The sequence below is a fragment of the Cupressus sempervirens genome, chromosome 8, assembly GCF_028749045.1.
Source record: "Cupressus sempervirens isolate cs-2001-9-10 chromosome 8, ASM2874904v1, whole genome shotgun sequence".
Lineage (NCBI taxonomy): Eukaryota > Viridiplantae > Streptophyta > Pinopsida > Cupressales > Cupressaceae > Cupressus > Cupressus sempervirens.
This window is the reverse complement of record NC_143125.1, coordinates 446,065,714-446,080,101: the sequence shown is the minus strand read 5'-3', so window position 1 is coordinate 446,080,101 and position 14,388 is coordinate 446,065,714. Positions and strand designations below refer to the sequence as shown.

At 35.0% G+C, this 14,388-nt stretch overlaps 1 protein-coding gene across 1 annotated transcript in view; it reads right to left on the bottom strand.

The window, feature by feature from the left end:
* LOC149543133 (uncharacterized) overlaps nucleotides 1-14,388 on the bottom strand; it is a 327,129-nt gene that overhangs the window by 243,640 nt on the left and 69,101 nt on the right. The window contains exons 6-8 of the mRNA XM_089798038.1: nucleotides 1,333-1,500; nucleotides 1,094-1,135; nucleotides 827-886 (exon numbers count right to left, since the gene is read on the bottom strand). Of these exons, the coding sequence (XP_089654164.1) occupies nucleotides 827-886; nucleotides 1,094-1,135; nucleotides 1,333-1,500 (270 nt within the window). The remainder of the gene's footprint in view (nucleotides 1-826; nucleotides 887-1,093; nucleotides 1,136-1,332; nucleotides 1,501-14,388) is intronic.

Below are 14,388 nucleotides of genomic sequence, written 5' to 3'. Positions count from 1 at the left end.
ATGTTAAAGCTTTAGATGTCTAACAAAGAGGCAAATTTTAAATATGAACAAGGATATCGTAAATCATATAACAACATATTGCAACTGATAAACTTCTAGTTCTAACTGGAACAGTGAAAATCAGAAAAAGTTTAGTAGTTTACTGTTAATCTATATTGTATCAAAGTTTCAAACTGAATACAGTATTGAATTAAGCTTGATAAACAGCAAGCTAATATGCAAACTAAAAACTGAAACAAAAATCAGACATCTTAATCTATGTGGCAGCTTTTTTAACATTTTGCAATTGGAAAAATTTGTGAGTTGACGTGGCATTTCTGGCTGCAGGGTACATACTCAGGCAAGCACCCGGTACAGGATACACGTACCAGTACCTGGTATGGTTCCAGGGGTCTGGGTACACGTACCTGTGCAACCTAGATGAAAATGCAAATGAATACCCTGAATTCATAATTCCACCTACAATTGTTTCCATATAGATCTTATTTCAACAAACTCAGAATAGTGTCATGAATTTTGAAATTGCCTGAATGCATAATGAGCTTTCACACTTCTTTAATATTTTGTATTTACTGATTGCACATCCCAGGCTCGTGAAAGTAATAGAAGCAATGGCTACATTTAGAATCAAATTCTATAAGTATAACTATTGAAATTCTCAAACAGTTCCCAATCAAATCTTAAATAACAATTTAGCCAAGACAAATTTTATGACAAGCTTAAACTGATTTAAAGTAAGACTTCCAAACCCTAAATAGGAAAAAAACAAAGTCACGTCCATCACCAACTGCTAAATAAAGACTAATTTGGGATAACACGTTGATACCTGTGCTTGAGCTGATAATTTTGGGAGTGGCTGTGACACTGGATATTCTGATGGGTCCCCCTGCAGAAGAAATAAGATTCTAATTTATCAGTGTGTTGCCTTTCAAATATTATCAGTTTACCTTCAAACCCATCTAAAAGAAACATACTTGGGTTTTATTCTATCAATTCAATGTTCTTGACTAAGAAAATATATGACCAACCATTTTTAAAAGTTCAACCTCATAGAAGTCTTTATAAAGTGTTATGTATAATATCAGTTTCTCACCTGATCAAAACTGATGGATCCTGATGAAATTGGTCGGATTTCCTAGAGACATTCCATAGATTACATCTCAGACACTATAACACTTACAATAAAAACAGACATGATACTGAACCTTGAAGATGGGTTTTAAGTTAGACCCATATTGATATTACAGAGAAATCGCAAACTCAAATCCAAACAAACTAAACCTACAACAATATTCAAACTGCCTAAATACATAACAATCAAGGCATACTTACCTTCGTAATTGCTGACCAAAGTCGATCAGGTAGGAAATTTAAGGGCCATAAAGAGAGGATAGCTTTGTAGAAAAATGTATTCAGTAATAAGGATCGATACTTTGAACGACCAAAAGAAGGATCAGGTATCAGTTCTGTCTGCAAAAGCTCTAAACATTCTTCCAAAACCTGTAACATCGACGCACAAAAATGATCAACTTGCTATAAAAGTTTACAAAACTATTCACAGATTCTTCTACAACTAGATGCACAATACTGGATATGGTGAATACAATTATTGTTAACATCTAAATCTTTGAAACTGTCAATTAAACTCAAGAGGGCCAACCCTCATCACCCACCAATACAAATCAGCATATAGTAAACTATCACTATTTGTCCAAGAGTGTAACCAAAATTGTAAAATATTAGCATAATTTACTGAAACTCTTAACAATTGAGAGGCAGAGTGTCATCCTTCATTCTCATAGACAAAAGAGGGAAAGACCTAAAAATTTTGACATTCATACTTTGTTGTAAAGGAGAACTAAAGAAGCATATGTTGGAGTATTCTTAAAACTTAGTATGGAAGGAAAAACTCAACACAAGTTCCATATTTGAAAAAATTATATTTTTTATTTAAGTTGTTAGCAAATAGAATTCAGAGGGAAGAAAAGTGTAGTAAGGGATAAAAGGGGTGGTTTTCCCTTCTCCCCACAGCCCTCAAGTTGCACATGAGTTGAGAGTGGTCACTCCTTCTCCCTAAGCCTACAAACAGCCACTATCTTATTGCCCAACCACATCCACTCTTTTCCTTTCATTGATAATGTCAAGGAAATTGAATGACCATCTATTATTCAATTTCCTCCCATGTTGCATTGCCAATTCCACATCTACAAGCAACTTCTTAGGAAGGTTAGATAATCATCACTTCTCTCCCTAAAGGTATCAAATCCAAGAAGAAAGGACACATTAAGTTATCCCAGTAGAAGAAAAGAAAAATATTTCTCCGTCCCACACAACTCAATCTAATGAACAACATTAAGTTGTCATTGCACCTTGGCTTAGAGACATCAACTTGAACTTGAGTATACTATTGATTATCTAAAGCATTAGGTGAGAGGAGATTTCCCCATAGATATTACAAGCAATTAGTAGAGGCTTTGCAAGGATTGGATTCATCCAATATGGAAGAATGAAAGTGACTTCAGATTGGTCTTAAGTTGCCAAGGTGACATGGACTTTTATTTGACCAACTTGTATCCAGGATGCGCTGATAAGTACTCATTATGTTTTAGTATTGCATTTACTAATCTCTATATACTCTCTTAATTGTATTTGCATATGTACTATAATAGTTACTTGCCTTGACCTTTTTCCCTTGTCTCTAAGGAAGTTCTTGTAGGAAAAAGAAAGGTACAATAGGCATACTACCTAATATGAGTACCCTTCTCTAAAAAGAGGTAGTTTGGCACATCTGTTAAGGAGGAAGCAGACAGATGATATGTTTCAACTTACTTCCAAGTATCTTGGTCATATTGGTTCAGAAGGTGTAGACTATGTTGAGATGGTTTCTCTACTAATCAGAAAATTATAGCAGTCAAAGGGACTATGATTCGTGGGATGAAGTTCCATGTGAACTAAGAATGTCTGGACTATAACATTCCTAGATAGATGGATACTTTTTGAACCAAGGAGCATGAGAGTTCATTAGAGCTAACTTTGGACAAAGAGAGGGAGCATATAGAGGATATGTTTCAGATTCAGAGGAAGTATTGACATCTTATTGGATAACCTTGACAAGGAGGTCAAAAGGATAGCATTTCTTCATAAAGAAGAAGTTCCAAGTGAAATCCCTTGTAATACATTCTTCTCTATGAGATATAAGTTTGAGGTGAAAACCTTATTCTCTGATATGGTCCATGGTGGATGTCATGACAACACCACATGATAGTATTCGTGGTGACTCGTGTGTATGGGCCTGCCTCCTGTGTACATCATGAGGAAGTGACGACTTCCAAATGATTATCACTTGTACTTGCAAAAGTTATTGGAAGGTGACAATCTTACAATAACTTGAATCATGATATACATTTTGTGTAAATGTTGACATAGATCATGAAAGGCTTTATCTTGTAAATCAACAACTAAGTGTTAGATGTCATTTAATTCACTATGTATGTGTTGTTTGTATAGATATATGATAGGTACTTCGTGAATATCATTTAGTTGATGTTCTGATAGGCCATTACTCTGAGTACTTGGTGAATATCAATTGATTAATGTTCTGATAGGCACATACTCTTGTTACCTCATATGATGTCAAAATTGTATTTGGTGAATATCATGTTTTGATATTTTGATATGCCAATACTCATATGATATCATATACTTGAAATCTTCTGATCATATTAGAAGATTTCCTTGTTGTGTTATTTCTAAATATTACTAGTGATGTTCTATTTACAAATGTTTATCCTTCTAAACTACGAGGGAGTGTTGAAGTATTTGTTCAATCGGGATAAAAATCTTACAATTGAAAATATATATATATTTGAGTGATAAATTTGAATGTCAATATTGTATAATATATATATATATATATATATATATTGAATATCATACAATAATTATTATAATATATGTCTGACCTGTTTGGCTAACTGACTACTTGCATCAGTTTGCAGGCTTGGTTGACCAACGAACTTGTTTGTTCGATTGCATGTATTAGTCGATAGTTTATTTATACGTTTGTTTAGTCCCATCAAGAGCCACGTACCCGATGGAAATGACTCTAGGGTGCAGTCACTTCCCATCGGGAACATGACTCCCCTTACTCTTATAAATACAAAACCTTATCTACAATAAACCAATACTAAACACATACATATTAACAATCTTCACTATTGATATCGCAAAGTGCCTTCAACATTTCGATATTCTTCTATATTTATTATTTACATCGGTGTGGAAAAACATTTATATCAGTTACATTATTTATATTCCTTACTTGCTCAAATCCAACTATATTCTAACATGCACATATAAGAATTTGAAATCAATTTCATTTTACTCATACTATTAAGTCTGAAAGCTTAACAACATGCATGCGTGTCATTAAGGAAAAGTACACAATAGTTTGGATTTTCCCCTTTTCATTGCATTTTGATTGAAAGCTTCAACAGACTCTTAATGAATGAATTGTTGTAGACATCGCAACCACAGAAATCTACAAGGTAACATATCAAGAAGAAATTTGTCAAACAATTCCATGGTGCCAAATTGGATACCACATTTTAGCTATAATAATGCTTTGAAGAATGCATAATCAGCCTCAAATGTTCTAAGTTGGTACAATTGTGAATAAAGTCCCAATGGCTGTAGAATTTGCTTGGAAGCGTCAAAAGAGGCTTCAAGAAATCTGTCGATTTTTCTGACTCTGTACAAAGATGCTTCGATAACTTGTAAACCATTTCAACTTGAACTGATAGCTTTGCATAACATTTTATCAAACCATTTATTTGTGGAGTTTTTAATGTAGATTTCAAACATATTTCAATGAAGTCTTTTAATGTGTATTATGGCCCGTTCCGAAATTCTCACCTTGCCTGAAAAGTGTGATGTCTCCTCTTCTGGAATAAGATTTGAATGTTGGAACCTGCAACAATTCATTAGTACAATATAGAAGAATGTTTATTAAACATGTTAGAAATATTGAACTAATTAAGCATTAGTCTAAATACTACTCTTTCTAACCCCTCCTAATCCCTCGGAAGAGACTGCTCCCAAATCACCTAACCCTCTAGTGAGACTTTTATCTCAACTAGGTAATCATCATATGAAGAGTGTCTTCCTCGGGCCTCTTGGGATCGTTGAGTATACACTATATAACACTACTTGGTAGAGATCCCACCTTTAACCAAGTCTCTTATCTCTGATATATGCATATGTTTGACCACTACAATGTACATTGCCTCTAAGAGATTCTATACAAATCTCTCTTGGATTTCCCTCGACATTCTCTTTTGAATTCCTTAAGGAATTTGACATCCAATTGGATGCCCTCTACCAAGGATTCCTCTTAGTCTCACTGAGGATATAGTCCCTCATGCTTGTTATATTAATAACTCGTAACTAGTAAGCTCTCTACAGGTATCTCAATGAAAAAATAACTCTCTATTTCTGAATGACAATCTCTTGCAACTATGCTAGTTCCTCTTCTTTTGCAAAATGAGTTTATAGAATATACAATCTATTTATTAACTTGACTCTTCTTTGATAAGAGTCTACTTTTCAATAGTTATTTTCCTTACTGTGGTAATAACCTTCTTTGATGTTTATTATTCAGTTGTACAAGATTTTGTTTGTATGTTTGATTGTTCCCTACATACTTTGTATGTTCAGGATACCCGTGTGGTGGATTTTATGTCTTATGTTGCTTGGCTCCAGTCATCTTTAACTTATACATTCATTCCCTGCTTTGTCTTTCCTAATGGGATGCTTCTTGCTACTACGATCCTTGGTGTCGTCCGAAGTCCACATTGGCAAGCGTATTATGGTTGGAAGACTATCCCTCACGTCAGACTTGAAATATCTCTGTGTGATGTAAAATGACGGGTGACGTTGATGACTTATTTTATTCTCTGAATTTCTTGTTCGATTCTTCCTTAAACTCATCTGTTTGCCTTCTACATTGGACTTTGACCATATGTGGTCTTGTCTATTTTTATGCTTGTCGTTACTTTCTGAGCATTGCAGGTGTTTTTATTTTTCCTGATGGCTATTGGTTCGATCAATTTCTACTATTATGAATGATAATTCTTCGATATTCCTCTTCTTGTCCAAGTATGCCAACTTTTCTTTATGCTCGTTTAGTCATGAACTGAAATGTCTTCCATGCTTCTTCTATATATAACACTGCTGATGTCTTATTTCGTGCTTAATTTGTTTTTCACTATAATCACTCTACTGACTAGTCCTTTGATTATTCCACAAATGCAGGGGAGAAAGGCATTGTTTTTTGTGCATTGTCACTTCAACTAGTCACTGATTATTTACCTTTTGCTGTCAGTTTTCTAGAGATTGTCCATGCCTTCTTCACTGGTGTATAAGTGTTTGTATGCTATCTCCCACCTATTATGTTTCTTGTCCTTTTCTAAATTTTCTCAAGCCAAGACTTTGCTCATGTCATCCGCTAATAGGATGTCTCATCCCCCACCATTTTTTAATCTCCCGTCTATCCCAAATTTTCTCCTTTCTTATATATTGTTGATTCTATAGATTCAGCAGTCACGACCTTTAGTGGCTAATTAATCGTGTTTGTATTTTCATTTTACTACAATTCCATTTGTTATTACTACATATTTAATATGAATATATATTATAAATGTTTAGATTTATATTATTCTTTAGGTATTTATCTTAAATATATAATGTGTATTTATATATATATATATATATATATATATTTATATATATATATATATATATATATATATATATAAAATCATATTTCAAATTTATTTAACTAACATCATGTATTATCAATACATAATTATCTTAGAATTATCATAGTCTCTTAATTAATCAATTTGTCATAAATATTGTCTCTTGTGATTTCAAAGTGTTTATAGATTTGTATTCTGGTTATTAAGATTACATTTCATCATTAGTGGGAAATTAGAAAAAGAAAGAGAAAAACAACATTTTTCAGTGAAGTTGGATTTTATATGTGTCAACTGCATCTACGAACTCTTCAACAAACTGATTTTACGCATTTCTCTATCAAGATAAGTTCCAGAGTGCTTCATCAACACAAAGTCTTTGAGAGCTTCCATTATTGTGCACGAGAGAGGATACAAGTGAAGGAGGTGAAGCTCGGCCATTTCTCTGTGAATTTCACATTGTGTGTGCATATCTAGTGGAGCATTTCCAACTCTACAAAAGTTCACTTTACATTTTGATACATGTCCATAACCATTTATTAAATTAGTTATAGTCACTAACTCTTATGAGAGGATGCTTTCAGAGTTTTAATAAACTTTGCCAACTTGGAAAAAAGCCCACTGCCATGTTGAAAGGCTTGTCACTTCATTGCTGTTTTAGTTATATATATGAACTTACCAAAATGCTTAGTTGTGGTATATCACTCTTGGAAGAAATTTTCAGATCATAATCAAAACACCGCTATTTCCCTCATGTTATCGGCATTTTCAATGACTTCATCAACACTTTTGAGAATGTGCCAATTAGCAATGGAGCATTGGACTTTGGGAGAATTTTTCTAACTTATGGAATCTGTTGATAATGAATTTGGTTTAGCTCCTATCTCTTGTCACAATGTTTGACTGTTTCATCAACTTGATTGGCAATTTAGAAAGATATTTAAAATACTGACCAAGTTCCCTTCCTCACATTTATTTATATTTTGACTATTTCGAATATGCACCAAACTAGAGAAGGGGGAACCAACAATGAGACTTCACACTTGGTAATTGACCTCCATGAGAGTTTATATATCCTTAAGACTTAAGCCAATCCATTTATTCTGAGATCATCAACTTGCATGGACTGAAATGATGATTTTGACAATCTATAAAGATGATATCCATGTCAAATAATCACATTACAAGACTCAAGATGAAGATCATTTATTAATACCACATTGCAACCAATGCAAACGTAATTGGCTAAGCCAGATGAGAGGTTCAATATAGAAGTTTAAATTTTTGGTGTGTTAAAAATGAGGCTAACAAATACGTAATTATTAAAAGAGCTAATCCATTAGTAAAGAAGATTTATCTTCTTGATAAAGCATACATCCCCTGGCCCGACTTCTTTAGTAGTTATATATACTTTCTTTCTTCTTTTTCAATATGGTTAATTTAATTTTGTTGCCATAGTCATATTTTCAGAACTCTGGATAAGATTTCAGTTTCAAGTTTTTTACTTTTCTTCTTATATGATATACTTCTGTTTAACTTTATTTTGTTTTTTACAAGTGCACTTTAATTTTTTTAATATACATAGGCATATGTGGAAAGCATCATGTTATTTTGGAATAATAAATAAGCAATGGGGCTGGCCAAATAAACAATCCTAAAACAAGTTTCCAAGTAGTGTAAACATGCCTACTTTTACATTTAATTATGTTGGGCGGTTGCCTATGGATCACCAGTCAGTTGTCACCAACCAACATAACAATCATGGCCATGATTATATATTCATCTTCTCATGTGTGTTCAATGTAAAGAATCGAACCAGTTCTAACCCCAATTCTAGTGGCTTGACATTTTGTCAAACACTTATCATGCAAGCTCTGATACCACTGTAAAGAACACCAACTGGTTCTCAGTTCAATTTCCGAATATCCCTTGTAAATCTGATCAAAATCTATCATTTTGAAACTCAAGGAATATTGTCAAACATTTAGCATACAATGTTCGAACCTGCTGTTATGAATTTTGTGTTTGTCTTCTTTAAATTTGTAGGCTGCAAATGAAGTTACTGGATGCATCTGACAATGAAAGGCTGTTATAGAAAAAATATACTACCTGATCTAGACCTTTGACAAGCATACATGACTGAATTTACCTATTACAGCTGATAGACATAAAGACAAACACTTGCCAGGCATCCAAATGTGCACCTACAACCACTAGGCATTTCTACAAACACTTGGCATGCATAGTTGATTCAATATAACCGCAAAACATAACTGCAACTTGGCATTTCAACAAACAGTTGTTGTGCAACCTTGTAACTTTTTATTTCAATTTGAAACTATTTACAATGAACAATACAATTAATTTAGAGACTCTGATTATGTCTTGACATCTGGTATATAGCAGCAAATTGAATGGAATGCAAATGCCAAACTCAGTAATGGCAGCTACCAGGTAACATGCTGCCCTCTAACCTTTGTCTCAGTCGAATTAGCAAATTAACTGGGCCCTGTATGATGATCGCAGTGGCTAGAAGATCCACGCTGCTACAGATTGGAGATATCAGTTCATATATACATGCCCAAATGCCAACTACCAACACTGCCCAGCAGTGTTATATTTTGCAGATAATAAATGCCCAGCAGTAACGTCATAAACTAAGGGAAACGATTGGAACTTAATGCCCAATCAGGTTTCTCTAGACGCTGCTTCTAATGGACAATAGCAGCCCCAAAAATCAGACTATGGTCTCCCAACAGATAGAACAGAAACTCCCACGATTCTCACCTCCAGCAATGATCAAATTGTTATACAACAGAAACAGTTTGATTGCTAATCAGAAACAAATTTAGCACAATTCACCATGTGTCTCAATGGCTCTGTTAATGCATGTAGCTTCAGTCTGACATCACTGTGATAAGCACATACGTATGTATATAAGCACAACAGCATGATGCACACATTATGCATATATGCATACGTACATGTTGTTGTACCTTCCACAGTCTGCATCCAATGAGATATATATATGTTCCGAGATCATTAAGGCGTGATCGAGATTATTTTTGGTTCTTTTGATGTTTAGATCATGATCGATCTATTCTTTATATTGGGCCACAGATGTAATGATTGGTTATACATTTAATCACTGTGTTTATGACAGTAACTAATCATGAGTATTAGTTAACAATGAATGGGTGTGAGAATGAATGTCAATGTCTCCAATTGGAGACATGGCCATTCATCCCCACAGCCCTTCTGTTGGTATTTATCCAATCTGCCCGATGTAATCTTGGCATCGAAATCTATTAATACAAGCACTCCAAAAGGATGGAAGATAATTCTGAGTTTGATAATACTTCATTTCTGTTATTACTGCATTAACATTTGTAGATTCTGGAAGCGATTCAAAACATTGGTGTTACTGTTTGTACCTGCAACAAAATTCTGCAATCAATTAAATCTGGTAATAAACTTTACAGGCTCAAAGTATAACAGCGGAGAGAGAGGAATCAGTCCTCACAAAAATGTCATTTAAAAACCCTCAGCAAATTCTCAAAGTAGATAAAAAGAAAATGTCATAGAATGAATTGCTTTCTCACAAGCATTGTTTTTATGGTAACAAAACATAACTTCTTCAAGACACCAAAAGCAAGTAGCTTCTCTCACACAGTTCTCACTAAAGAGACTTCATCAATACACTTTTCAATTAGAAGCTTTCATTTAATAATTTTGAATAACTCTCTAACTAAAAGCTTCATGAAGACACTTTTCACTTAAAAAGCTTCTTCGACACACCTTCAAATTATAACAAGATAATGATAAAGTTATTCATTAAGATTGCCTTAGTAAATAACTTATAATATGAAGCTCCATTAAACAACCCAATCAATCATTGAAGATTCCAATCACCAGGTGCCTCAACAACACTATTAAAAATTAACCTCCCAAAATTGACTTGCTATAAATACAAAGTCACTCAAAAGAGACCCTTAGAACACAATGTCAGCTCATGAGGGTCACAATGATGGACCGACTTTGCCAATGTATAGGAACCTACAATAATGGGGACATTATACTCCTTCCTCCCTATGATTGCTTGTCCTCAAGCAATAGCCGGAACCAAAAGCACATATTGATCCACCAAATCCCAAGGAAAAGTATGTGTAACGTCCCTAGCCTCATCTACAAACTCCTATAATAGTAACTCTATCCACAAAGCTATTATGAAAGTACAGTCACCATACCAACGATGGCAACTCAACCAATCCACAATGCTAAACATGTCTCCACCTAGATCCCAATAGAGATGTAACTCTCATCCATCTGTAACAACGAAAAAATGGATATCTGATATCACCTACTAGATCAAAACTCCCTACACACCCTACCAATCTACCGTGAGTATAAAGTCTATCTGTGCAATAGAAACTAGTACTCCCAAAAGCATCTATACCATAACCCAAATATCCATTCTCTGCAAAACCGTCATGGACATGTTGACTTTGCAAGTAGCCTCCTACTAACTTGCAACTACTAACCCCATCAACTACAACTGGTGCGAACCCATACCATAAAGGATGGTATGAACCTAGTGTCAACCTACACCTGCATGAAACCAAATCTTCTACCTGTGGGTCAAAAGATAAATGATGAGCACTCCTCATTGTGTAATTGTGCTAAAATGTTCCAATCCCTATCAAAGGCTCTTAGTACCAAAACAGAAATCAATAAATGGCTACAACCTCTGACTCTAAACAACTCGGGTAGGATCCTAGGCAACCCTCTCAGCAAACCCAACAACAAAATCCCTGTGGGGAAGCATTGTAGCCAAAGTCTCTACAATCTTTCCCACCAAACGTCAAATACCACAAGAACCTTGGATGAGAGTACCCTCAGAAGCTCTTTATGGTTCCTCTAGCAATTCTAGACTCTCGGGCAAAAACTCCATAAATGACTATGTGCAATAGAAATTACATAAAGAAGCATCAACTTGCTTCCTTGCAATCCACAACTAATCCCTCTAAAACTATGACAATATCATCTATTGCTACCAATTGTATGAGATGAAATAATAGATTTTCTTTCAGCAAAAGGAAACAAATCCCTATGAGAGCTTGCCTCGAAAATTAGATGATACCCTGCCCAAATCCTGTGAAGAAGAGGGAGTGGTGTCAAGAACTAGTACACAACCCTCTGAAGAATCCACTATTATCACATCAAGACTCTCAATAACCTTTTTTGCATCATCTATTAGTATGCTAACTACTAGGGGACCAGGTGCTACAAGAAGCTCTCTGCAGTCCGCCACTGATGCACTCATCTCATTTGTAGCTATTGCACTCATATCAAGGGTGGATGTACTGCATTCTCATCACATCTATCATCCCGATCTGTAGAAGTCAACTCACCACCAACCACTACTATATGTAGTTGAACTGGATCTGAGGCTAGTGTAGACTGTACGTGCTCGAACTCCACAGTAACCTCATCCAAGCATGATTGTTACTCTTGGAGGGCCAACTGAGTGCACTACAAAGAATTCACAATCACCTCAAGCTCATGGGTGAGCTTGTCAACCTCCTCCTTTCCCCTCAAGGTGTCATAACATATCTGGTCTCTCTCAAGCAAGAGTCCCCAATCTACTAACAACTGTAAATAATTATGTCTCATAATCTTGATAGCCTCTCGAAGAACGTGAAACTCCTCAAGGGGAAGACTATCATCATAGTACTCATTTGTCACAAGAGTGCTCCAACTATAGGTAGCCAACACCTAATGAACAACATCAAAATGCTCTAAAGCTGTCACAATCATGATATTGCGAACCTTCAATTGCCCAATCAAATGATAAGGAACTTGTAACTTCTATCTCCTACACATTTCCTCTAACCTAAACTCAGCATTGTGATGAGAAATTGTATCCTCGTTGCTCACCTCATGTGCACTAACAACCCCGCACATGTCCATCAATGAGTTAGTGTCACTAGGTACATCTATTGATACCTACTCTAAAGAAGTGGAAGCCACTGTTGTATCAAACTCCTTGCATGTCTCTACTTCACTCTCATCTGTAAGTCCCTGTAAATCATGATCATGGGACCTATCATCGTCCAGTAACCCCTCTGAATCATCATCAAGCATCTAATATGATATATCAGACTCATTGCAGTATGAATCATCATTGTATGAAACATCAGAGGTCCCCACATCACTAGTATTAACACCATCCCACTGAGACCCCTTTGATATTGCCTGATGCTGCATACATGAATCAATGCCATCATGTGAACCAATGACACTAGGGAATAAATCTAAATCACTTGACTCCTCTGTAGCACTCAAATCATGAGTGTCATAATTGGGTAGCTCCATGCCCTCATCTTTCCCATCTGAGAAGACTATTTTCTCCTGTATTGACTCAGCATTATGACAACTGCCATAAAAATCAGAGTTGTCAATGCTCATATCTCCACACAGTCTACAAAAACACCACTCTCTTCAAGAGAGTTTAAACCAATGGTGGTATCAACTACCTCTTCCCCATTGACCATATCAGCAACTCTATCAACATGATCAAATAAGAGTTCGTTGCTTTGAGAGTCAAACCCTATGTCACTTGTAAAGTTTCTACAACATCTGTAAGATCAGACTAAGTTAATAACTTTTGTAAAGCTTGCTACAACGATCTTTTAATATCCAAACTTGTAAGAAGTAATCACAATAACATAAATATCATTTTGAGATGTTTTATCTTTGCAAGTAATCAAATAGGGCAGAATTGCTTAAAGGAGCAGACTATATATTTTGTGTGTCCTTTATCTACAATTATACCTTATATATATATGACAACCAAAGGGCATGTCCCTTGAAAGGACATGACCCTATCTAGGTCGACCCTTAATAGTGCTCCCATGACCGGCGCTAAAAGGAGAATAGGATTTGTAACCACATTAACTAATTTACTTAAGTTTATACTCAACAACCATTATCCCTAATGAGATGCCGATCATGCCTATGAAAGGAATATATATATAATGAATGCTAGATAAGATATGTGTGATCTGCACAATCAAATCAGCATGATAATTGAGGTTACAATTTTAATACTCCCTCTTAACTTGAAAATCATACTAAGGGATAATATATCTAGCAACATCAATTAAGATGAATAAGCATAGATTGATACCCTATATCTATCTAAATCTTCTTAGCATGTGGTATCATCGAACACATGATACTATGTCATATTACTATACCTGTGATATGACTTATCACTAATACTAGTGATAACAGAATTGCAAAGAATACAATATACAGGATAAAATCCGAAGAATAATTAAATTCTTCATTTATCCAAGTTGTCACTCATAGGTACTGGCATTGCTATATCACAACATGATCATGAATTAAGATCTACCAGAACACAGGATAGACTCCGGAGAATAATAAAATTCTTCCTTTATCCAAATTGTGACTCATAGGCATAGCAATGTCTACATCACAATGTGATCTTGAACTCATCTAGATATGGTAGTAGATCTCTACTATTCAGCACATTATCTAAGAAATCGTCATCTCTCATAATGTCTTTTATACAAGCATTCATTATCTCAGAGATAGTCACCTTTTA